The sequence below is a fragment of the Limanda limanda genome, chromosome 10 (assembly GCF_963576545.1).
Source record: "Limanda limanda chromosome 10, fLimLim1.1, whole genome shotgun sequence".
Lineage (NCBI taxonomy): Eukaryota > Metazoa > Chordata > Actinopteri > Pleuronectiformes > Pleuronectidae > Limanda > Limanda limanda.
The window spans coordinates 15181304-15208392 of record NC_083645.1 but is presented as its reverse complement, the minus strand read 5'-3'; the positions used below and the strand labels follow the sequence as shown (position 1 = coordinate 15208392).

The 27089-nt window shown below is 41.5% G+C and overlaps 1 protein-coding gene across 1 annotated transcript; it reads right to left on the bottom strand.

The window, feature by feature from the left end:
- Positions 1-17: 17 nt before the first annotated feature.
- Positions 18-25118, bottom strand: slc43a1a (solute carrier family 43 member 1a). The gene is made up of 15 exons (XM_061079542.1): positions 24928-25118; positions 15025-15193; positions 14131-14323; positions 13064-13119; positions 12046-12122; positions 5339-5431; positions 4621-4754; positions 4384-4511; positions 4026-4172; positions 3883-3918; positions 3658-3793; positions 3402-3531; positions 3214-3287; positions 2984-3107; positions 18-2584 (listed from the first exon to the last, which is right to left on the bottom strand). Exons 2-15 carry the CDS (start codon positions 15179-15181, stop codon positions 2387-2389), a joined length of 1683 nt encoding a protein of 560 aa, XP_060935525.1. The 5' UTR covers positions 15182-15193; positions 24928-25118; the 3' UTR covers positions 18-2386.
- Between the last annotated feature and the right edge of the window lie 1971 nt (positions 25119-27089).

Below are 27089 nucleotides of genomic sequence, written 5' to 3'. Positions count from 1 at the left end.
CCACTCAAGACTAGATGTTTACATTCATATTTTTATTTTTCAAATGCTCAAGCTGAATATATTGATTGAAGGCAGGAAAGAAAGGCGTACATTTAGCAAAAGATACCAGCACATCAGCTCTTGATGGTGAGTTCAGACCATTAGGCCAGCCAGTGTATACAGTAAAGTATTAAAACACAAATAAAAGAAAGGGTGTTTGATTTAGCTAGAGAGACGCTTAGAGGTGTTGATTTAACTTAACTTCATATTGCAATTCAAGTAGGTACCCCTCTGAGCTCCTATAACAAATCCATATGTACAATGGAGTGACATTAACATGAAATCTTGTAAGCATTAACAGAGGTCTGACACTTCCTTACTCCAAAGTCAGTTTAAAGGCATCATACAGGTACAAAGAGGTCACATAGTTGCTGCTGGAATAGATGGTACACGGGTCTCAGCATTAAATACTGTAATGTGAAAAGAAAGTCTTGACATAAGCCAAACTGGAAAGTCTTTTCAACAGTGAATGAAATGTACTCATCAGTTTTTTATACTCAACAATACAAACTCCAGCCTCTGAAGTGAGAAATCAATGAAAAATCAACAAAAACCAAACATTATGACCGGACTGGTGTTAACTGCAGGACTAAGGTACTGTTTGTGTGTTCTCCTGAGGAATAGTACTGTACTAACTACAAGCTTTACAGTCTCTAATCATGGCTTTGGTTTACGTTTGGCACATAAATGAATCTCGCACTCGCTATGAGATAAAGTCAGGACAAAGGCACAGAGCTGAAACTTTGAAACGGTATTGTTTGTCCTCAGGGTGAAAAGTAACTACTTTGTTTCCACGTCGAACTGGAAAGCAGAAAAGAAATGCTTCAAACTAAATAAAGAAATCCACTAAAGCTGTCTTCACTCTGAAATTGATTTCATAAATCTACATGAAACTTGCAGTGCAGAACAAACCGGTACAGAAAACATACAGTACACTGTGATCACATAGGAAGATGTGAACACATTTGCAGGTGGAGGCTGAAACAATGTATTATGTGATTCAAAACTGAAGCCGCCATCACAGCCAATGTCTCCCCTGCCATCGGTTCATATTTGTGTCTTTATGTGTATATATTTATATATATATGTATGTGTGTGTGTGTGTTTATGAGAGGGATGATGTTATGGAACAAAAACAGAATCTTTTAAGTATTTTTGTTTGGTATTTGCTCCATAATCAAAAACGCAAAAAGCAGAATACAAAGTGAATCACATGAGCTTCATCCATGATCAGCACACTACAAAATAACATTTGCTGATAAAGAAACGAACGCTTCCCTTTTTAAAGCTACTGCAGCTAGAGTATAAAAAGACACTTAAATACATAATTTATACACACACTATTTCATTTCTGTGCATAAAGCAGTACAAGTGTTAAACAACACTGACAAACGTGTCCATTTTAAAAATACACTTTTTTTTTCTTCTGAAATGCAAGGGCTGAAGTACATTAATACACAAGGATACAATTGTGCACTGATTCAATTTGTTGTTTGGGTCGTTTGACATTTAAAAGGGTTAATATTTCCTACTTAAAAAACAATAAATGATGGACAGGTACAGGAGTCGGCTGCAGAGAGACAGTACAAAAACAGAAAACAGAGGAGGTAGATATGCGTCTCTACAACCAGCCTATTTGTGCGCATCTGTGCGACTAACTAGGCTCTGAAATACTCCTAAAACCCTCTTTATACATACTTAAGGTCAAGTATTCATATTTTCTTATGCTTTAAATTTTCCTTTGTAGCTTGTACACTTCTCATAGTGTCTGGTGTATGATTAAAGCTTTTGCTGAGCTGGTTTACAGTAGAAACAACACTTTTAAACGTTTGCTTGACAAGCACACATCTCAAACAATACTGAACTACAAAGTGTAACGTTCTTATTGTCATTACGCTGTTCTTTGGTGTTAGCGAGGATTCTTATGATTATCTCAGGCGTCTGTTTAACAGCTTTTCAAGTACCGTGTTGTGTGTGATATGACACGCAGTGGATACACCAGGATTTGTGCGCATGTCTGTGCGTGCGAGTGACATCCATGGCTTTAAATCACACAAATTTGGCTCCTTGACCTTAACTAGAATAAATAAACAGCAAAACATGATGATGACACGACTTCTCCCTAAATCACAGAGAATTTAAAAGCAGAGCTCTAAGTCGGTGGGTTGGGCGGTGGGCTCTGTTTGACCTACGATATGGTTTGTTGTGCGGAGTGACATTTTCACCACCAATGGCCACGGGAAAAAAAACAATGTCAAACTATATGTATTTGGACTAATATATTGCCGGATCTCCGTCTGAAGGCGCATAGAAAAATAAATCCGACATTTCCCGGCTTGTGTGTCATTTAGGCCTCGATAGCAGCGAGTCCGTTGGTGTGGGGCTTGAAGCCGTTGGCCTCGCTGTGGTTGAGCGCCTGCATCTCCTGCTGGACGGCCAGCTTGTCTCTGGCCTCCTTTTCCCTCAGCAGCTGTCTGCGGTGGTAGAACAGGTAACCGGGCAACAGGAAGCCGGACAGTGAGGCGATCAGCAGACTGAGGTTGATCTGAAGGATAGGTGGACGACAGAGATGGAGCGTTACAGTCACACATCTTCTCCAGACATTATAATTAAATAATGTAACAGGGGCTTGATATGAGTAATGTTGACTCATATTCATTTTCTAAATGGCAAAATAAACATAGAGTGAGTTTTGCAGGTATCTATCAACTGAAATATCCCTGATGCTATAGCTGGATGCAAAGTGACAGGCTTCGACCATTTCTTGGGGCAAACAGAATTTATTTAACAGATGTTTATATAAAGCTGGTGGTAGCGCTAGAGGAAAAGTCAGTGGATTCCCAAAACCTACAGACTGACACTCTCAACATCTAAAGAGATGTGCTGCTCACATTATGTATGTATAATAATGTAATAATAATAGTTAATAAGAGTCTGTCCTCACCCAGTAGGGGTCTCCTTTCAGGGGTCCGACCATGGCCATGAAGAGCGGCTGCTGCAGCAGAGCGATCACGGCGCTGATCATGGACTGGAGGCCTGTCAGGGTGCCGAAGTGGTTGGACGGGTATCTGTGGGAGAGATGGCGGGTGGTTACAGAGAGTTTGAAACAACGGGCGAAACCGAAGAAATAACCTTTCAGAGAATTGCATCAGTATTATTTATATAAGCACTCACACAGCCGCGTAAAGGCCTCCGCAGCAGGAGTGGATGAAGCCTCGGACCATGGTGTGGAGGATGAAGGTCAAAATCTAAAGAGGAAGAAACAAACAAAAAAATCACTGTTTCTGATTGTTGGGACTTTTTATTCCGTACTTATTTACTTGTTCCTTTGCTGCTGTGACGTGTGTGTGTGAGTGTTCTACCTGAAGAGGCAGGTTGTCTATGAGGCAGCAGCACCCGAAAGAGATGAGCAGCACGTTGGTGAGGATGAAGGCTCTCATGGCGTTGGTCACTTTCTGGATCTTACGGTCACCCTTGGTTCCACTGGTCTCTCTGATGAGGACAAAGGTGCTACATCATCACCACACTCATCTTTCATCAAAAGGCCACGAGTCACGACTGTCTTGACATCATCTTTATAAAGATCGTTTCCTGGCCATATCTGGACACTGGATGTACCTGGGCTCTGTGCCTGAGAAAGCGGTCGGCTCCTCTTCACAATCCTTCATCTTCCAGTCCATGATGTAGCCAATGAGAGGACATGTGAGAAGACACAGCAGCTGCAGTGTGCCGAAGATGGAAGAGTAGAAACCCACTGAGGGAAATCGAATAAGAAAAATGTAAGATTTACCAGACAAGTGACAAAAAGTGCAGGATTTCAAGCCACATTATTACACTGCTCACCATTTGTTTCTGCTTCCAAGGCCAGATGCTCGGAAGCTGAAATATAAAGAGAGACACATTCTGTCAATATTCCATCAAAGTGATTAACAACGTACAATAAATAAAGTGTTTGCTGGGGCTGTGGTTGAGGGTTTGACACTCACGATTCTGTTCACCATGCAGGACCACGAACTCCAGCATTTTGTTCATCGCCCCCATGAAGAAGATGATCCTTAACTGGGACATTCCCATGGTGACCAAACTCCACAGGAAGATGGGAGAGAACACGGACCGGCGGAACGGAACAGCATCTAAAGAGAGGAGGAGAATTCCAACTTTATGTCATGGGAAAGTTACAGCTCGACAAAAGAATGCATCTGCCTTATAGAGAGCAATGGTAAAAATTGAAGGAAATCTATTTCTGTCAACCTGTCACAATGGGATTAGGGAGACAAAAATGCAAAAAAAAATTCTTAGACTTTTTCCTCAATTACTCATCTGAGTGTGTGTTTGCTGACTTACTGGATGCAGAGTCAGGACCACTAGACAGCTTCTCTGTCGGGTGTTGCACGTCTCCGTTTATCTGCTTATGTGTCTCTGATGCCATCTTGTCTTCCGATGACGGCAGCTCTTTCACAGTGAGGATCTTACTGTTAAATGCAAACATCAGGGTTAGTGGGTCCTGGTCCTGATTAACACGTATGTGACCTCTCATCACTGAGATGTGGTGAAGGAACAGACTGGCTCTGTCTAACTGACCTATAGTCCACTTCTTCAGGTGTCGGGAAACCCTCTACAGGCCAGTTTAAGAAACAGTTTAGACAGACAGCCCCAGCAAGACCGGCCCACGTCCACATGATCACCTTGAAGGAGACGCCTGCATCGTAGATCAGCTGCGTGGAAACAGGAGCGAGACAAACAGGTTAGCCAATTATACAGAATATTTCATCTACATGTCATCTTGATGGGAACTTAAGAGACTATAAATACATATTTTGGACATGATGATTGTAGAGTTTCTAATGAATGTGTTGATCCTGGAAGGGGAATTCCACATTTACAAGTGCAGAATGTGAAACGATTTTGTTTTGTGTCTTTTGTTTGAAAAGTGACTTGAAATGTTTTGGACAAAGCGCTGATTGTTTGTAAATACTCCTGTTAATAAAGTTTGTTTTTCAAAATTAGACAAACAAGATTTTTTTAGGTTAATTGCATATGCTTCAAAAGCTTCATTAACTGATATGATTTGTGACTTAGGGGCCACAGAATAAACAATTAACACAATACTGACTTCATATTATTACATTGTTATAGTCACAGTTGATCACTAAGACATTTAGCTGACGCAGAACAACAATATTTTAAATTTTGATCCTTTTTTAATCTGTTTTGGCAAATATCTGACTCTGCAAAATACTTGACTATGTTCACCAGATAGTTGTTATTGAGTCAGTATAACAGTAAATGTTTAAGTTACCCTGACTCCAGGGAAGGTGACAGCGGACGAAGCATAGGAGCCGATCATCAGAGACATGATGGTGGAGCTCAGGGCACCGAACATGTTGGGGAGCTGCAGGGACAAAGGAAAGGAGACATGAAAAACGATATAATGTAAATCCACACAATACATACAGGTCATCACACTGAATATCTAAATAAGTTAATTTATGCCTCAACCAAAAGAACGTCAAGCCTGTGTGCTTGATCCAGAGTCTATAAATGATTTAGAGCAGTGTGTTGTTATGACCAGCAGAGGGCAGTCAGCTGCTTCGTGTGAGCAGGAGGAACCAGCCCGGGAGAGCTGCTCTCTCTTAATTGAAGACTGTGAGTGACCTGTCCTGCCTCCAGAGTTTGCACCCAGTAACACCTCTCTCTCCCCGCAGAGCAGACTCATTAAAAAAATATTAGTTTCCATGTCATGGGAAACAAGAAACAGAGTCATGACCCAGTTTGGGTGCTGACCCCATAGTTCAGACAAAGACTAAGCCTACCTCGCACACACACACACACACACACACACACACATTCATGCTCTTTCTTTTCTTTGCAGTTTCAACTAATTCTTTGAGTTAGGATTAAACATGTGGAAACCGACCTACAGCAGGCTCTTGATAAACTTCACAGGGCTCTTCAGACCCAGTGCATGAGACACGGCGAAGGGGACGAGGTGGCGGGCACCAGGCACTAAGACATCATATATTATATCAACCTATTTACAGTAGTAAGTAGCTTAGCAACATAACAATGTCCTATTGTGCTGACAGCTCGCTCAGTGTCCTTTGATTAGACTTTTAAATGGGTCAGTCACGATTAAAAAATCACATGTGTGGGATTTTAAGTCGGCTGCATGACACGCTCACAATTCCCCCTTAACACAGACCATGGCTTCCCGAACTTCTGCTGGTGTCAGCTAAACTTGTGTCACACATTTACTATGTACAGCACTAATATAGTACTGGATCAGAGTTAGTGTACATGCATATATAGATACATGTATATATATATATATATTATTGACTCTGGTCTTACCCTATGGCAGACTAAGGTCTATAGGTGAATAGTACAGGAAAGCGAGAGGTCACTTTGAGAGCTGACACAACAATGTGGTTGGCAGGTAAACAGGAAAAATGAGAAGTCTTTCCTGAGGAAGTTCGAGGAACTGACTGTCTGAGTGATCGCAGGGAAACATCCTCGAGAACACCCATCCTCATTCAGTGCTTCTGAGAATCGAAAGACTTCACAGCCCGTCTGTAGCCATGAGACCTGCAGCACCGGGACTCTGGGTCTGCACAGGTTTGTGGAATGCGGGCGAGGGCCCTCTGAGCACACAGGGGAGTTTGCATCTCTTACTAATGTTAAAGCAAAGATATTCCCTCCATGTGAGATGTCAGCGAAGTGATGTTTGTTCTCAGAAGCGATAAACAGCAAGTTGTGATTTGTGTGTGAGGAGGAGGGCGACAAAAAGCGTGAAATGTGTGCGTGTACATGTGTCGGTACATGTGCCAGCAGCAGATAAGGCTCCCTCCTCTGTGTTCTGGCAGTTCTCAGAAAATGGGTTTCTCACAGGACCTTGCAGCAAATGTCGTGCGTGCCCGGGCTGCCAGGGGGACGGGGACGGAAACACATGACCACGTGGAGGCACACGAGGGTCAACCGGTGTCAGAAAGTCACACACAGACGGAGCTTTGGCTGTTCACTTGTCCCGACTAATCAGTCCCGGCTCTACTCGTGCTGTGCTCACTCACTCGGGTGTTGTAAGACTTTGGCACCGAGTCTAATTAAGACTTAATGAGCACTGCATTTTTTATGCAGCTCTGAACTGGTGGAGAGGCATATGCAAGTAGATTAAGTGGACTAAAAGAGAAAAGGAGAGAAAGGAAGGAGAGAGGTATATGAAAATGATGATGATGAATGAGAGACATAGTGGGACTTTTTTTCCGTTTGACTGATCTCCTCAAGCCACAGCTGCAGCTCCTCTCTCTGCACAGCACCCAGCAGGAAACGCTAAACCGCAGCTGATTAGAGTCGACTTCTTCTCTGCACCTCTGCTTCTCACTGAACGGGTCAAATCTTTATTCATCCCAGCACTGTCCTCGTGTCCGGCTGCAGATATCTTACATAACACGTTCTGTGAGTCTAAGTAAAACATTTTGCCAAATTTGAATAGATGCTCTTGTGGCATTCTTGAGATAACACGTTCACAAGTAGCAAAAAAGGAATTTGTGAAATCACAGTTACATTGACCTTTGATTTTCAATGACCAAAATCTATTCACCTCACTTTTGAGTTTAAAAGAAAGTTTTTACCAAATTTCAAGACATTGACATTTGACCACCCAAATCTAATCAGTTAATCTGGGACACCAAGGGAAGGTTTGTTCCAAATCTGAAAGGAATCCCTGAAAGTGTTCCTGAAATGTTGCGTTCACAAGGCACAAGATGCGATTCCTGAGGTCACAGAGACCTAGACTTTTGATCCTTGAGTCCAACCGAAAGTTTGTATAATATCTGAAGAAATTTCCTCTCTTTTCTCATATATTTCAGGAAGACAACCTGAAAACATGCAGCCCCTGTAGCCAGTAAGGAGACATAAAGGTGGTCGGATATAAACATTTTGGTTCAACCAAAACTTTGACGTGCGACTCTTGCTTTTAAGATTTTTTTCAAATGAAAAGCATTTTTCTAAAAACCACTTCCTTCCAGTGCCCTTTATCTGTTGAGCCGATTTCATAGTAGCTCTCGTATGTGGAACGAGGAACCAGCCACCAGCAGTTGAAGCTGTTGAAGGGCATTCCCACATCTGTTACTGTAAAGGGAGGGGGGGGGGGCATCCTCAGTCCCGCCTCCACGTGTTACGCAAGCGTGCCCTCGGATGAACTTCTAAACCACATGGGTGTGTTCACACTGGTTAATGATGCAGGAGATCAGTCTAAACTAATTACTTTAAATTTTTTAGCAGATCTGTTTTAAATGAAGTAGGGAAAGAAACGAATTGCGTCCATGACGAGCTGCAGGGCAAACCTCAAATTTTCATTTACTTACAGTGTCACCGTGAAGGATGCAACTTTAAAAAAAACTGTAAATTGCTAACACGGATAATTTTAGCTTTTTTCCATTTCTCTCAGAATTTTCTTTCATCCTAAATAAACATGATAATTATATTTAAGGTTATTTAAATTTGTTCGGATTAATTAATTGGGGTTGTGTTTTTTTGCCCCTGGCCATTTGTGTGTCAACAGGATTACGGAAAAAACTAGGGAATGGAACTTAGCGGAAGGACGAGGGCCAAGAAAGAACCCATTACATTTTGACAAAGGTCCAGACAAAGATGCAGGATTTTCTCTTTTCATTGGGCTTGATCTTGATGAAAGGAGTTTGGTGCTCTACTGAAAACCTAGTTTACTATTTCTAACATTTCAATCTTCAAGCAAAACACATATTTCTTTGCCCTCTTATGACCCCCTTTGCCAATTGGATTAAGTTTGTTTAATAAGTGACCTGATAGATGTTTTAGCACAATACACAGTCAACAAGAACAAATGGTCTCTGTCGAGCAAGGAGATCTCGTACAGTTATATCATTTTATCAATGGTGTTCAAAGCTGTCTTTTTATACTAAAAATAATTTCTCTACGACATCAGATAATGTTCACGTGTCTTCTTATTGTATTTGATGAATTGTCATGTATCATATCTCTAAATCAGTCGGTTGGTTCCTCCATTTTGAAACTAACAACTGAAGCTTTATTCTTTCCTTAAACAGAAACTGCTTTATAATCTATTATGAGCTGTTCCTCTCAAGCACATGGTTTAAATCATGATGGTGTTGTGTGTGTGTGTGTGTGTGTGTGTGTGTGTGTGTGTGTGTGTGTGTGTGTGTGTGTGTGTGTGTGTGAGAAAGAGTCTGTATCGTCATTCGCTCTTCAGAACAACACAACAACAGTGTGGAGGTCAGTCCTTGACGGCACAACAAACGTAATTAGAAAGAGAAACACGGGTCATACAGGGATAGAGAGAGAGGGGGGGGCTAGAACATCTCTCAGGTGCCTGTATGCATCTGTGCCAAAAATACATGAATACTGACGAGTGTTTCCATGTACAAAATAATGTGGGTCTTGTTTTTCTCAGATAAGAACCAAAAATCCATTAAATATTTGTGCCAAACTATTGACCAACTAATTCATTAATGGAGTAAATGTTGCAGCTCTAAACTGTTCACAATTTCACCCTGATTGTTTTTGACATCTTTGCAAAGTCTGTTTTTCCCCTCTAGCCATCCTTGACTTACTTATCTAACATCTTACAAATTTCTTTTACATTTTTCTTCATGTGAAAAGAGGCATTTCAGCCATTTCTCATCAGCTTCAGTAAGATATGGGGCAAAGTTGAGTGTGCTCAATATCAATTTGACCGAAGTTAAGAGCCCACGCTATAGCCTGAGCCTGTGTCCTTGGGAGCTTATGTACTTGTACACGAATGTGTCTTTGTCACTCTGCCATTACAACAACAACACGCACTGCAGTTTCTACACTACCATCAATAACGAGGAGATGATGTGTATGACCTTTGAACCGACTGACGCAGAAGAATTTTGAGTTTAAGACATGGACAAGACTTCTCAAGTGGACCAGTTATAGTTGTTGTGGTCTGCTTCACTCAAAGTACAGTTAAATTTCTAAAGAGGCTGCTGTACCTGCACCATACACACAGCACTGATTCAAAGCACAAGTATAAACTGGCCTTTACTCCACAGCGAGACAGACACAGGTGTTTTAGCTTTTCTTTCCTCCAAATTCAGGCTACAGAGGAGACGGGCATTTGTCCCACCAGGAGGCACATGACCCCAGACCTTCACTATCTAGACATCTGCTTCATGTTTCGTCTCCATGTGTTTACATAAGCACGTGCACACGTTTGTACATTTACACGTGTTCACAGTCATGCCGAGTTGAAAAGGGCCTGCATTGGACTGCTGCACAGAACGGAGCGAGCAGGAAGTAGGGCTGAATGAAAGAGGAAGTAAGCGAGAGGGAACAGAGGAGAAAGTGTGGCCTTGATTGTTTTGAATAGAGGTGAGTGGGCCGAGCCTCAGGGAGGGTGTGCGGTCAGCTGAGCGCCGTCATTGGTGGAAACACAGGTGGGAGAGTTTCCATCTGGGGGAAGTCATGTGCAGCTCAGACGGAACACTGCTAACATACCGTGCACACCGACAAGCAGCAGAACCCAAATACTCCCCAGGACACATCAATAAAACACGATAATAATATGCTGGTACCAGCTGACACTTCACACGCAAGTACACATGCCTGAAGTGAAGGTAAATAAACACAAGCTCCCTGTCACAACACACACTGTTGCCTCAGCTGAGACAACCAGAGGACCCAAATACACCGATACGCTCAACTACCAAAACTTCTCTGCTCAGTGGTTCCAGGAACACAAACGCACATTCATACATTCTCAGAATATCTGTTATATAACCCCTGGCTTTTTTTCCCCCTCTTCTTTTTGCGGTTTCAGTGCTTTTATAATGGGCCACGTGCACAGTTCTCTAGAATATCGTGACAATACCCTTATTATTTAGGGGCGGTGTGGCCTAGGGGTAGAGTGGACGTCCTCCAACAAGAAGGTTGGCAGTTCAATCCTCACTGTTCCCCATCTGCATGCCGAAGTGTCCTTGGGCAAGATACTGAACCCCTAAAATGGCCCCTCATAGATGTTGAATGCATTGTAAATTGCTTTGGATAAAAGCGGTTCAATTGGGAGATTATTTGTCCTAAGTTTTAGAATTAGACTGCTTTAAATACACTGTAAATACATGATACGTTGACAATAATCTCTGGAAGTGGTCAAGGACTCAAATTCCGTCGATAGTGTGACCATCTACTCCAACGTGAGGTTTGCATTTGACGCAACAGTGATTTCAAACATAGATCAGACAGAGGAGAGTTATCGCTTTGTTTTCTGCCTTCTGCTTATTAGGTCATTTGTCTCCTGAGTCCGGACAAACATGAATGCTGTTAAAATACAGGCAGGGTCAGACAGGGAAACTCGAACAAATCAGTTATATTTGGCCACTAGGGGTCATTCAATCAAAACAATAACAAAGGACCCAGTTTGTTGATGTCATGGAAGAAGCATGGCATCATGGGAGTCATTGTCTTCACCACCATTGCCAATGAAAATCTTTGTGAATCTTGTTCACTGATGAGATCGTTTATTAAAGTGTTATCCATGTTATGAATTAACCAGCAATCGTGATCCATTACGAGGGACCAATACAAAAAGCAGAAGGAAAAAACTGTCTGATCGGCTAAAAGTCAGTTCTTCCTTCGTCATTTCGTTGTTTGCCCCCATTTATAGCAGAGCGGATGAAGAATTAAATAGCAACCAAAATGAAACATCCTGTTACCTTGAATAAAAAATTAATTTAACAATTTTAGAAAATGCAAGTATGCAAGTCAACAAAATATATCATCGTCGATTTGAGATCTTTCAATGAAGAATTGTTACGTTTGATATCTTAACTAACAAAACTAGAGTAAACGTGAAAATGACCTTGCCTGCCTGTTCACCAATGCCCGAATGGATCTTAGAAAAGTGGGAACTGACCATTGACTCATCATGCATCAGAGATGTGGTGTTTGTCGGGTTCTATGTGTTTTCCTGTTGGTTTTGTGTCTCACCGTGAGAGAGGTGAAGGTCAGGCAGATGCCGCCAAAGCCGTTCAGGGACAGAGCCAAGAAGATGAGCGCTGACAAAACTGTGAATCAACAAAGAAACAGAGGAAGAGTTAAAGTGACATTTACTAACTCAGAAACAAGTGTGGTAGACAATATGTCCACCGTGTTCACCAAAAGCCAAACTGTGTACATTTATGTACTAACTAGAATAGAAGATAACAAAGATTTTTTTTGGTAGAATTATTTTATTTGTTGGTTTTGTTTTGTTTTCATCTTCTTTGTTTTTGTCATGTTTCTGCAGTTGCATTTTTAAGTACATAATTTCCCAAAAAGTATGTACAGTAGGATGAGGAGGTGACAGACACACAGTGGAAGAAGCTGAAGGTAGAAAGGCTAAATAAAAACACTAGAGGGAATATAATACTAGATTTCCAGGAACCGTGCAGGAACAGGAGAGTTTATTATGATTGTTTAAGATTCCTGGGCTGCGATTACAGAAAATTATCAGTGGAGTCTCCAATTTAACCAACATTTTCAGATATTCCTGATGTAATAGTTCAACCTTCAAAACTCATTTGCTTGGTCACACAGATCAAGCAACCTTTTAAAAACACACTCAGAGAACACAGAGAATATGAAAATGTTCAACTGCCAAAATATCACAAACTGAGCTTTCCTGTCTCTGCTGTGAACAATGTGTTGCATAATTCAAGAAATAGACCAAATCCTCAGCATCATATGTTAACATGGAGAATGTTGCTCTTCTTGACCCTCAGTCAGCCTTGTACTCTTCAAGAATGCCAGGACCTCACGTGGTGAACTATTGTAGTATTTCCACCTGTCAGTCCTCACTCAAGCAGTGACGCTTCACAGCTCAGAAAGACTGTGCTGTTTCACAATGTGCACATACATATTCTTGCCACAGTTAAACAGTACTAAGCAGCTGTGCTTTACAGATATCTAGTGTCACCGTTTGCAGTTGATTAACTGATAACATGTTTGTGTGTGTGGGTGTATTCACCGTCAGGGTTGTAGGCAGACAAAGCCATCAGGGCGCAGGACAGGCCAAAACACGAGCTGCAACAAAACGACAAGAACATTTCAAGCTCTGAAAACTTTATTATACAATTCGAATGAGCTGTTTATCAGAACTGTTCACTAAACTGCAGTAAAGTTGCTGTTTGTCTGCCAGATAATGAAACTGTCACAGGCAACATCTGCATCTCCAGATTAACCTCTCAGTCTCCCTTTATTATCATCTTTCATCTCTTTATCAAAGCTCACAGCACAGCTTCTGTCATCGAGGCTCGAACCGGGAATTTGAGAGAGTGCATGTGTGTGATTATATTTCTAGCATTGTAAATTTTTTGTGTCTTCCCTTTTCCACACCTAAAATATGAAGGAAATGCTCTACTTACTACACACAGTGTTCAAACACAGCCCTACCTACATTGACTCATTCTCAACTAGAATAACCATCACCATCCTCCCACTCCAGGAATGTGATCTATCAGCTAATTTTGTGGTTGGACCGTAACAGGGAGACCAGCTCTAGAATTGCAAACGTCTGTGACCAAGAGCCCAAAGGGTTCTCGTCTGTCAACAAATTAGCCTCTGGGGGCAACGAACAATATTTTGGCGCTTCCGGTGTAGACAGCTGAGCCTCTGTCTTCTGTTCGCCTGTTTACAGTCTGAGTAGACATGCTGTAGGTCTTTTAGGTCCAAATGACATTTGGGCTAATCTCCGGGAGCAACAGCGATCTTTCATATGAATGCTGATGTATTAAAAACCATCATAAATATTATTTCAACAGCATGTACGTGAATGTGTACTGGGCCCCACTGAAAGACCCCCGTCTCAAATAATATCTCTGTGTAAGTCTCTTCTTACTCATTAAATTAGTTTTCAAATCAGTAAGCTGGCTTTGTCCATGATGTCTGGAACACACAGACCAATAGACCTGGGCTTTGATGTTTTTTAATTTCTTCTTTTTTTTTCACAGCAGTAGCCACAGACATTACTTTATCTTGCTTCTCAAAAGCAACTATGCATTTCATAAAACTTTTTTTTTTATTACAAACCATTACCTTCCCACCAGGCGAATCGGACGCGGCCCAAACTTGTCCATAAGGATGCCGAGTGGCAGGGTGGTGGCGCTGAGCAAGAACGAGCCAATGGTGAACCCCAGATTGAGCTTCTCCTCCTGGTCAACACAGCTGGCCCACTCATCCAACCCAGCGGCAGAGGAGTTACCCGAAGACACAAGCCCTGAGGAGTTCTCTGTGGAAACAAGGGGAAAAACACGAGGATTAGGAATGTGTAAAGACAACCCTAAAACATGTTGTGACTCAGTGCTTCATTACTGTGGTGTTCCTACAATGTGTTGGAAACTAAATCTAACAGCTTCGACATATTTCTGCAGCACAAACTGTTTCTATCACATATTTTCTAATTTCAAACTAAATTATTGGATCATTTTAACTCTCAAAAGATAAAGATGTGATCCGTGAGTGGAGGCTTGCAGCAGGCTCAACAGTAAAATGACAAAAAAGAATGATAACCACTTAGTACTTTTTTTTCTTCTGGATATTGGTTTGAACGCCTCATTATCTTAAAAACTAAAAGCCAATCAGGGACAAAGAATTGTCCAACATTTAAACATAATTAATGAGTTCTGTCCAACAAACTATTAGAAATTTCCAATCACAGAAATCGTACTGAAACGTACAATATGTACCTTCAGCCAATAGGGGTCTCTTAGGACAAGCATAGGAAACACATAGGAAATGCCTATGAATAATGGTGTTACATTACAAGAGACCAATACAAAGGGAAGGAAGAAACAGCTAATTGTTGTGATTTTCCTGCGTCATACGTCGTTTGCCCTGGAAGTTAATTTGGATTAAATCATTAATTTTAGATTAAATCATCATGTTGTTAAGTGAGTTCTCAAAACCCCAACAATTGCATTGAGTTATTACCTGAGCACAGGTGGGAGTAGAAGCCTTCCCTCTTCAGCATGATGAGCAGGGAGCCCCAGCCCAGCAGCACAGCAGAACACAGCAGGTTTTCAATCACTGCTGTCACTGCCATCCACCAGCGCCTCCTGTAGGCCTGGAGGAGAGTGGGCTTAATCATCGCGGCTGCTTTCTGGAAGAGGGGAGAGGAGGGTAATGTAACGATCAGAATTGAGTGAAGACACAAATGAACGACACAAGTCTCTTCGTGGTATGATACAAAAACTATGACTACGAGCAGCTCTGTGCAGACCCCGAGCACTTGCGATCGTATAAATTTTCACCTTTGCAACAGTCTAAGATCAAAGAAATCTATGACCACCAACTGGTTCGCAGTCATTTCAGACTCACGCTTAATATGGGCATAATGATGCTGCAAAAAGAGCAGGATGAGGAAGCTGAGGAGGAGAAGGGTCTTGATTTTAAGTTCGACATCTTCGATGCTGAGCACCTAGATTTTGGGCTCCCGGATCAAGCTGGATGCATCTTGGTATCCAGCTCCCTTAAATGAAGAAGTCTCCTTTGATAACATACAAGACTATTTCACCAAAGGAAGAATAAATTACATAAAAGCAAATATCCCATGTTGTACATTTAAAGGGATTTGAATAGCTTGTGCATCAAAGGATTAAATAGTAAGTCACAAAAAAGTGTTATTATTTATGACCATATCAACCGTAAATCTGAACCCGATAAAATAAAACAACAGTGCATTAAATCAAGGAAATGAACGCAATGTCACAAGAGATGAATGACCAACAGCTGGTAGATTTTCCGCTGTCCCTTGCAGAACTGAGGACCAAGTTGAATGAAAAGAAGAGCAGACAAGACCGGCAGAAGATGAAAGAAATCAGGAGCCCAGTGAGGAAGTGGTGACAATGAAAAAAGAGAAAAAGGTTGCAGATGATAATATAATTCTAGAGGCAAGTGAGCAGGAATCAGAACTCAGACAGGAGAAAGAGAATCTGCTAAATCAAAATCTTAAGCTCTTAGAATTAAAAGCATTTTGATTAACACAACAGGAAGTCAGCCATTTTGGATTTATTTGCCATTTTGGCAATTTTACACTGGAGTTTTGCACCTTCACTAGCCGATTCGATAACGATCAATTCAATGCAATGCATCACATCCACAATTTTCTGGCTTCTTTTTCATCAATTTAAAAAATCTGTCAGACACACATGAATTCGTTTTTATTTAGAAAGATCTTTAAATATTAGCGACTGTTGCTGACTTTAAAATACACAACATGTAAAACGGCCACTAAATCCAAAATGGCCGACTTCCTGTTTTATTAATCAAACTGGTGCCTCAGACTTTTATTTTCCTCCGGTCATTGTACACGTGTGTACCGAATTTCGTGCACATTAGATACACCAGTTTTAGGGGGCGCTTTTTTTTTTTAAGTATGTTTGAGCCCTCAAAAATATGATTTACACACCAACGTTTGGAGATTTGGGTTAAGGCCAATTTATGCCTCTCCGTTTTTTCTATTACGGACAGATAAGACCGCCCTATCCGTCGTGAAACGCCCTCTCTCTCGGACAGCTTTTCGTACACGTCTGATTTTTCTAACTATCCGTCTTCATGTTGGAGACCCGACGGACCGCTCTTGGCTGTGATTGGTCCGCGAACGACATCATTTCCGTATGACGTCATTTCTGTATTTCCGGACCTCAAACTTCCTGTTTACTTGTAGCAACAAACACGAACACAACTATGATTCTACGATTAATGTGACGTGCAGGGCTGGACTGGGAGAACAAAACGGCCCGGGCATTTTTTGGCTCAGACCGGCCCACATAATTAGCCGAGCACATCTGCCATTAAATTGACGTAACTTATGTCTTCTAAATGTCTTAAAGTAGCTCATATTAAAAGTACTTAAGTATCAAAAGTATCTGGTGTTGAAATGTACTTAAGTATCAAAAGTACAAGAACTAAAATTAAAAATGCAAAGTGCTTTTTATAGTAGGTCTATACAGACACAAAACAACCCAAAATGTTTCTCCTCAAGATTTATCTCAACTGACTGAAAAATTACAACAACAATATGCATATAATGTATAATTTTACCAATTTTGAACCCTAGATGCTGAGGTTCAAATAGTAATGGACCAGTGCATCTGAACTTCTAATTAACTATAAACAAGTGCCTCTTGTGTCTGCCCAAGAACATTAATAAACCACAGTATAACCACTATACTATAGGCACACAAAATAAGACACTATCTCTATTCTAGAGGAAGTAAAAGTCGTAACAAGATTTCTGAAGGTGAACCTGCGGAGGGATAGACCAACCTCTCGCGCTGACCCCCCCCCCGACGGCAAACACGCCACCGGACCTGCACATCTCAGGAGGGAGGGGGCAGCGAGCGAGCGAGCGAGAGAGAGAGAGAGGGGGGGTGCGCCGTGGGTAGAGGCGTGCGACGCCAACCTCCGCTGCTGAAGTAACGAGCCAGTTTGGAGAATGTATTGAAAATTGAAAATGCGCGCTCACATGTCTGCCTCCACTCACTCATCATTGTCGAGTCCTCCTCGCTCGTCTCCCGGCGCACCTGCTGCTGCTGGGCTGGTGAACCCGGCACCACATAGGTCCGTCAGTTTGGCACATTTAGCAGCCTCCACCTCCAGAGACTTCAGCTTTTTTTCCCGATGCTTCTCAGCGCCACCCGGGCGTTTTTTTACTCTTATTATCCATTAAGTTAAGTTTCTGACTCAGCAGCAGCCCGTCCCGCGACTCCCCCCGCCAATGCCATGAGGTCCCGCCCCCCCCGCCCCCGGTTTGTGTTGTGATTGACAGCACTGTCAGGGCTCTCTGAGCCTGTCAGCCCATGATTGATTGACAATGACAAACAATAGACCAATAATATGTGTCGATGCTGGCAACACACTGCTAGCCCTCTGTAGCCAATTGGCCGGCCCAATTGGAAGGCATTTAGAGAGGAAGAAGAGAAAAAAAACAAAACAACAACATAGCGGACCAGACCGGCCCACATTGGGTCAACGGCCCACCGGGATTATGCCCGGTATGCCCGATGGCCAGTCCACCCCTGGTGACGTGTGTGTTAAGCCAGCGGAGTTGTCCGGCTGACGGTGGCTCGTTAGAGCACTGAGGGCATGTGTGCACGGTCACATACGGTTATAACAAGCTTTCAAAACGGCGCTAGCAGGCTAGGCTAGCGGGCTAGGCTAGCCACCATGCTAACTGCGGTGGTAACAGTGCAAGAACCCGCCATCACGACTTTAATTCCACTTCTATCATGACACTGTTTCTATAATACCGTCAGGTTAGAAGCAAACACTGGGTAGTAGTAAGTGCCGGGAGTCCCTGCTGACTGTGTGTGGAAGCTGGGGGGGAGCTAGGTCCGTGTAGCTTCTAGCTACATGTAGCCTCAAGCAGATTCAAGCTGTGGAATCAGCAACACAGTTCGGAAACAAGACCGGGGAACCGCTGCGCTAAGAAACGATTACATCAGCATCTTGACACGCTGGGTGTCACTTTATTTAGTTCTGTTAGTTGCCATGGTTCAGTGTGTGGGACGCAGGCTAACATGTAAACAGAGACACGTGGACTTCTTCTTCCCAAATGGGGTAGGCTTCTCTGAGCTCGTCTTCCGTTGCGCCACCTATGGGTTTGGCGATGAATTTTTTCCGACGGACTGTGTCGGAGAAGTAAATATCAAAAAGACTCTTTGCCCCCCGTTGAGACCTCTCCGAGAAACGGACACGTAGTAGTATATAAGAGCCTTTAGTTGCAATGTTAAAGAAATTTAAAAAAAATAATAATACCTGGATCCAGGGGGTCTAGATCCAGATCCAGACCCAACTTTAGTGGGTTCTTCCCTGACACTTATTCTCCCTCAACACTCCACAGAGTTTCATGGTAATGGGCTTACTAACAAACAAACACAAATGACAACCTCCTCATTGGTGAAAGTGATAAAATACAATCAAAACCAAATTACAATAAAGTTGACCCACGCAGGCCTAATCACGACCACCATCACTAAAAGCTCTTTCAACTTCCTGAACCTAAAGTAAAACCACTCATGATCCGTTTAGAGTTCAGTGGGTAATGAGTTAAAAGTCCTGATGCCCCACACAGAGAGGGGCTTGTGAAAGGTTGCTTTCTTTCAGCGAAATAAAAAACTGAGATATTTCATTATGTTTGCTTCACTGAAGTGACCTGGTGGAGACACTGCAGACATTTCTGTCTGTTTGCCTAATGACCACCCGTGTGACCAAATACTGTTTTGTAAATCCCGAATAAGTACCTGACACCTTGCTTTTCATTGTAGTCAGCAGTCGACCCACTGTGCTGTCAATAGAGTGGCGGTTTCACCCTTGTTTTTGACCAGAGGATACAGGGATCACAATTTAAAAGGCTGACATTTCTGTCTGAAAACAGCAGCAGTGAGGACTCTAGGCGTCTCTCAGCAGCATTTAACCAGAGTTTAGCTTTGCTGTTATATCTGGGTCAAATGTAAGTGACGTTTCAGCCTCTATGTACAAACCACAAACAAAACAGAGGAGTGAATCTGATGACGCGACTGAATAAATAAAGTCACGTCAGTTGTGACCACCTCCAAAGTACACACACGCACAGTCCACATAGGACATATCTGGCCATTGTGACATGTGAAGGGATCTCACACACACACAACTGGAAAACATCCAAACACGAAGCAAAGATCCAAATATAACCAGCTATTCTGTTTGGCGGTCAACCAGAGAAGAAGTGGAAAGGAAGAGAGGGCGGAAAAATCTCAGCTACTCGCAGTCAAGGAAACGGGTTCAGTAGTTCCTAATGAGGGCATCTCCTTTGTGTGTGTGTGTGTGTGTGTGTGCGTGTGTGTGTGTGTGTCACACTGGAGAAGCAGAGAAGATCTAATGGGACAGATTTGTCTCTGCGTGTGCCCATGAGCCTGCGTATGTGTTCATGGGGGGTGCGCGTAATGCGATTATCCATGGCCCAGTGAACTGCTTTGTACTAAAATGAGAGTTTGAAAAGGGGGATTTCTGTGGTAACTGACACCGCACCATGAGAGCCCACTCGGCACTCACACTCACACTCACACAAGACTCCCCAAAACTCAACAATGAGGCATCGTAGCGAGAAAACTCATTCAGCCTGCTCAGAAAATGTTTAACACACAAAGTGACCTGTTACACACAGTTGAGAGGTCACCAGTTTGACCATGAGCGTCTCTAATGTGGGGAGACACTAATGACTTAGAGGCCAAGTACGACCGCAGCTATAGATTTTGTTTTCAGTTCATTAGACGATTCTTTTCCCGATTAATTGTTTGACCTGTAAGAAAGGTAAGCGTTTGTTCAAAAATTATGAAATGATTTCTAAAAAAATAGGCAGAAAAATGTATACATTTTCAGTCGGTCAACTGTTTTATCAACTAATTGTTTCAATCCTAATAAATAAGAATGTTTCAATTAAAGTGTTTTATAATTTATACAGTACAATATGTTGGTCTTCACATTTCTACTACACGTCTATTAAGGTCTGTAAAATTAATTGCACAATTTAATGCTGAGGTTACAACTGTGTCACTTTCTTTAAATATAGCCATGCTGTGACATCATTGTTACCCAGGGTGACACACGACAACTGTTCCTCATGCCTTAACCTATGAGTCATCCCTCTTCTACTATATGGAATGAGTCATGAGTTATGGAAAATCTGCAGATCAGTGGTCAACTCATCAGTGAAGAAAGTGTTCAGGAGCCATTTGACATCTTATGCGGAAATATTTATTGAAGCTTGGCCAAGGAGAACCTGAATGCATCGATACAACAACTGTGCATGATGTCCTCTCATATTTTGAAGTCTGATTTCCTGCAGTCACACTTTAAACCCCTATAGATCATTTAATCTATGGGTCTGCTAGTTCCTAAAAAATCAACTGTATTTTCTAGTTCTGGATTCAGTATTGCCTGCTGACGCAGTCTCATATCTGTGGTGTCTAGGGAGTGCAGCCTTTGACCTCTGCCAAGCTCTCGCACTTCCCCAAACACGACAGCCAGCTGCAATATGCCCCAGAGAGAGGACAGGAGACAGTAAATCCCAGAACGTCATGGAATATCAGTTTGTGAATGTTAATTGTTAATTACATTGTTTGGCAGTATCTGTAAGAGCAACAGTAATGGGGATTATGTTCAAAGGAGATAAAACCAGTGGAGCTGATCAAGAAAACCAATTTGTCTTCATCGAATCAATTAAATTCAATAAATAAAGCGGATCACACCATATAATTATTATTCCTTGTTTAAAACTAGGTGTAATGCCTGAGTAACTCTGAGCTTTATAAATCTGAACCAAAGTCTTTTGTGTCTTATATATTTTAGTGATATTTCAACTATTAAGTGCAGTATGTCTCCGAACTGAGCACGACATTGTAGAATCTAGGACATGCTGGTTTTGTGTGTGCAGGAGAAAAGACAAACACAGTGTAACGGACACAGTTCATGAGAGGCCAAGAGGCTACAGTCACATGGATCGGATTTACTCTGCTGTGGCCCAACCACGAGTATCAACACACAACAAATACTACACATATGAACCTCATGCTGGTCAACACTCACACAACGAGGAGACAATGTTGTTAATGCAACATGTCACTCTCGGAAACATTGTGTGTCTGCACCAGGAGAGACTGAGGTATCATTTGCTCCTGGGCGAGTACTGAAGCTCAGGTTATACACCCACGTGCCCGGATTCATGACACATAAGTCCAACACAACGACCTGGTCCACTGCCTCCACTTCTACTTATCACCCATTCTCATGCTGCTTAGTACCACCGCTGGCACGCAAAACTGCAGGCTGTCACTGAGGTGAACAGGCAGTCAAATATTAACTACCGGTTCTGGTTGTTAATGAGGAGAGTCCCTGGTGTGACGCAGGAGAGTCAACACCTAAAACATGAGGCTTTTAGTGTTGGCATGGCAGGCAGCTGCGAGACACTGTTATAACACTGTGAAGTGTGTGTGTGTGTGTGTGTGTGTGTGTGTTTGTGTGTGTGTGTGTGTGTGTGTGTGTGTGTGTGTGTGTGTGTGTGTGTGTGTGTGTGTGTGTGTGTGTGTGTGTGTGTGTGTGTGTGTGTGTGTCTGTGTGACTGTGTATTTTCACATCTGTTTGACATCTCGAAGCAAGGACATTTTGGTCACTGTTACATTTTCAAAGCTTAGAAGGTTCAAACTTGGCCTTGGAGTTCAGGTATGAATTATGTTATGTTTTGTTAGAATTAGGTTAGGTTAAGTAAGTTAAATTAGAATTAGGTTAGGTAAAGTTAGGTTAAATTAGAATTAGGGTAGGTTAGGATAGAATTGGGTTAGCTTAGGTAATATTAGGTTAGGTCATGATTGGTTAAGTTAGGAGGGAATTAGGTTAGGATAGGCTAGGTCAAAAGCGCAGCACTCTGGATGAGTATAAAGAGGGCAGGGGTGCTCAAGGAAAGTATGTAAAAATAGCTTTCAATATTTCTTCATAAAACCAGATCTAGTCAATTTAGAGGTGAACATTTGGGCGTTGTAAAAAGTAGCTACGAGTCAGGATGGGCAGAGGAGACTTGATTTGTATCAAATCTTGTGGTTCTGCTCAGCGGCTAAACTTATTATCTGAGATCCTTGTTAACGTTAAATTGGGTTATAGTGAGAGTTAGGCAGGTCCTGGTCATGGTTAAGATTATGGTTAGGAGGTTCACAATGGATGGAGGTCATGCACAGTCCGGATTTTAGGTTAAGGTTAGGGTAAGGAGCTAGGGAATGTATTATTTGAATGAGTGTCCTGACAAACATAGAAGTACAATTGTGTGTGTGTGTGTGAGTGTGTTTTTGGCGCACTATTTAAGGAGGCTGTTTCCTGAAATACCTGAGCACAGCCGCTGAATGATGCAATGTTGCCATCATGACTAACTGAACTGTTCAGGCCATACAGAGTGTTTATAGTTGTACAGGTCAGGATATGTGTTTTATATTTAACTGTTAAACGTAGCTCTACTCTTTAGGAGTCAGGATTAGAGTTAGAGACCATGACATGCTGACTGCATCACGTGTCTTTGTGTCTAACTGTGCTGTTTCTGCTCCCACATGCGGCCCTGCTCTTTTTTCCCCGCGGGAATGTGTGTGACCTTGACCTGCCGTGTTTATCGACCTCAGTGCGACACAAAGGATCGCAGCCCAAACTCTTTATTCTCACCAGGTTCCAAGAAAACAAACCTCACGCTCTGGGTACCTCTGTTGCCCCAATGAGTCCCAAACAAAATAATAATAACGACACCCCTGGAGCTGCCGGCCTGCCCGGCTCCGGCCAGCAGCTGTCCACCCCGCCTGCATGACCTCAGCCCCCGGCTCCGGTTACTGGCCCTGGGGAGGCCAAACTGATGCCATGTTCAAGGCCTGTCCGAAATGTCCAGATTCCTCTCTGTGTCCAGCGATAGCCTCTCATCCAGAGGCTTATTTTTGTATCTACTCAATTAAATATCAGCAAATAATAAACAAAATGGCCAAGATATTGATCATTTTAGTGAATTAAAACATAGAAAAGCAGCAAATTCTAACATTTGAGCAGCTGAAAAATGTTTGACGAGCTTTTCTTTTGAAAGCTACAACTCTTTTCCATATTAACTCTTAATATCATTTCAACAAGTGGTTACTGTATCAATAGATCCTTGGGTCTATAAAATAATAATAATATCTTTTATTTGTATAGCACTTATCTAAAACAAGATTACAAAGTACTTCACAAAATCAGTGGCAAGAAAATGAATGAACTAAATCATCAGACAGTAGTTGTGCATTTTAAAAGGCCTATATTGTGTCTAAAAAATATATAAATATTAAAAAAATTCCTCTAATGTGTAAATGAAGCACTTGTTGATTTTTCAGAAACCAGTGAATGTTAAGGTATTTTTGGAATATAATATTAAAAGATGAGTGGATTGCATATTTATCTTGTGGGTTTATTTCTTCTCAAATGGCGTATTCAATCAATTGACCATTAAATTGAAGAGTTGTACATCAACTTACCAACCAACCAGAAACTTACTATACAGGAGCCTTCATTGTCGCCTGTGGAATGTATTGGCTATACAGGTTTATCCCCGGCCACGATAATTGATCTGTGCAGCGTTTATTTCTATTGTTAAACCTTCTGTTGTCTTGTGGATATATGAAGTCATTTTGACAAAGTCTCTTAACACAGGTTTAAAACAGCCAATTTCACAATAGGTTGAAATAAATTGTGTCTTTAACGTGTGCTCCTGAAGGCCACATCTGTCCTTTCTCTCCCTGACATCAGCGTGTCCTGCGCTGCTGCTTGTGGCCAAAATGGAAAAAAATATAAAAATAAACAAACGTAATTAAAAAAAGCACAACACTTTCACCAGCTCTGTGTTTCCAAACTCAGCGGTGAGCCGCATCGTTGACTTTACCAACTGCAGCTGAGAGACTTTAACCAATGAGAAAAATGATGAGAGAGGAAACAACTGTATAGACATGGCAACAGAAACAACCCCCGCATCCTGGTTGTTAGGAGGTCGAACAGCAACACTTATCTCCTGTGTATGAACAAGACTTTTAACTATCACACGCACACACCCAGGTCTGCACACACACACACACAAACTCACACTCACACATACGCCTATGGGAGACTCGCGGGTTTTTGAAACTGTAGAAAGTTGACTCAGTCTTTATCTCCTGCCACGTGTGAGAGCAGCAGCCGGTTTGTCCTGCTTCACTCCGCCAGTTCCCACACATCCCCATTCATAAACGTACTATTACTACACCTAATGTTACACTCGTTACCAATACACAGTGAGTATTTACGTGAGTTTATCAGGCTACTTACTTCACTTGTAGTTGAAGAGTAAAACAATGTCTTTTAAAAAGCTTTTGCTGAAGTGAGAGGGGGATGAAAAAGATGAATAAAAATGTACTCGCTCAGCTGATTGTTTTTCCCCCTAACAGTCAATGAGACCATCAACCTCCCCCCGAATTAAACCTCTTCTCCTTTCTTTCCGCTCTTTGCTGGTCCTTTCTTCCTTGTGAAGCTTTACTGGTAGTACTTAGCTCCACACCTCTTTTTCTTTCTCTGCTACAGACTCCCCCCCTTTCCCCCAATTTGACTTGTAATTCCCTCCCTCTTTCTGTGGCTAGAGGGGAGGAGAGAAGTCAGCACCCTGCTGCTGCTGCTGCACTGTTTCACTGGGAGACACGAATGCCTCCTCTGCAGCCACTTCAATGCAAATGATGCCCCCCCCCCCCCCTCTGAGACTGGGCCTCCAACTGTGGACTCACTTTCAATAAGAAAACCTGCTGCAGCACAAAGGTTTGTTCGTCACAAACCAAGCAGCAGTTACATGTTACATTTTTTGTTAAATGTTATTTCACCTATTTCAAGACCAGATGTTCAGTGTGCATTGTATATGTTAATAAGACCAACGTGAATTATACTCCTGAAGCCTTAGTTTATCTTCACTTCAGAGAAATAACCAGAGGTCTTGATACTGTTCCTGCCATTTAATAATATATATATTAGACTTTATTTAGTGCTTTACATGAATGAAACATGATTTCAGGAATATAATAATGACAAATAAAATAAAATAAAATAAAATAAAATAAAATAAAATAAAATAAAATAAAAATAAAAATAAAAATAAATAAAAATAAAAATAAAAATAAAAACAAAAATAAAAATAAAAATAAAAATAAAAATAAAAATAAAATAGTAGTATATAAATATATAAAAGTTAAATTAATCCTGCGCAGTCCACTTCTGCGCAGGATCAAGAATTTGAGCATGTTAAAAAAAGCCAATTTATTTGCCTGAATAATAATAATAATCCTTACAATTTCAATAGGGCCTCACTGTCTGTCAGTGCTTGGGCCCTAATTAAAAATAATAAAACAGACAAAGTATATAGGTATTAAAATGGTGTACTAAAGTTAATAAAAGGTTCAAAAAAAGTTATTTTAAGATTGATGATTTTAAAGATATCACTGATTCTGCAATCCTCAGATCATTGACACTAGCAACGCAAAACAAATAGCTGGCATGTCAACAATAATAATTTTTGTCAGGTTAATATTTTCCTTGTGTTGTTACGTGTTGAGGGCTTTTTCTTCATCCTAAACATATGTAAAGATTTGATATAAAACATTCATTGAGTATCTTTGATAATCTTTATTTATTTTATGTTTTATTTTTGGTGAATTACTTGTTTGACTATTTTCAAGTAAATTTCTTTTGAAAACGACTTATGAAAAGTATTATTACTGTAAGAGAACAAACAAGATGCTGGACAATCATAAACTGTTTTCAGACATGAACTCTGGGAAATGTCTGGACAATTAGTGGGCATGTTAGGAATCTTTCTTTCAAATTCAGACAAATACTTCATTGTCCCGGTAAGGGAAATTCAATTTGCAGTGGAGCACAGACAAAAACAGTGACAACCATGAAAATAAGCAAAATAACTCATGACACAACAATAAATCAATGCAAGATAGAAAATTTCTACAAAGTTTAAATGTGAAACAAATATATTTAAATGCAATAGTGTGTAAAGTAGTGTCCCAGGTCAAAGGTCTTCTGTGTGGAGGAAGGGGTCATGTGAAATCAGAATACTATAATGCTTGCGAGAGTCTGTTAGAAATCCACTGGGTGGCTTTCTAAAGAATGTCTGTGCATTGCATTTGGCCTTCAGATTTATTGGGGTAATACAGGAGGTCTCTGTGTCTCTGGCCTCCCAGGGGTATAAGGTTGAGAACCTCTGGCCCCTGATTCCCACTTTAAACTCAGATCCAGCTCATTTAAGACATGTACAAGATCCAAGACTGAAAATTATCATCTTAAAGCAGAGAAGTCGATCTTTTTGAGCATCGTGTAACTTTCCTGCATGCACAGAACATTCAGCTTCCATATTGCTTTCTGGAATCGTCAGCTGAGCTCTAGTAAATCTGGTTTACAATAAGCATTAGTGCTGCTTACTCATGGATCCTAAAGAA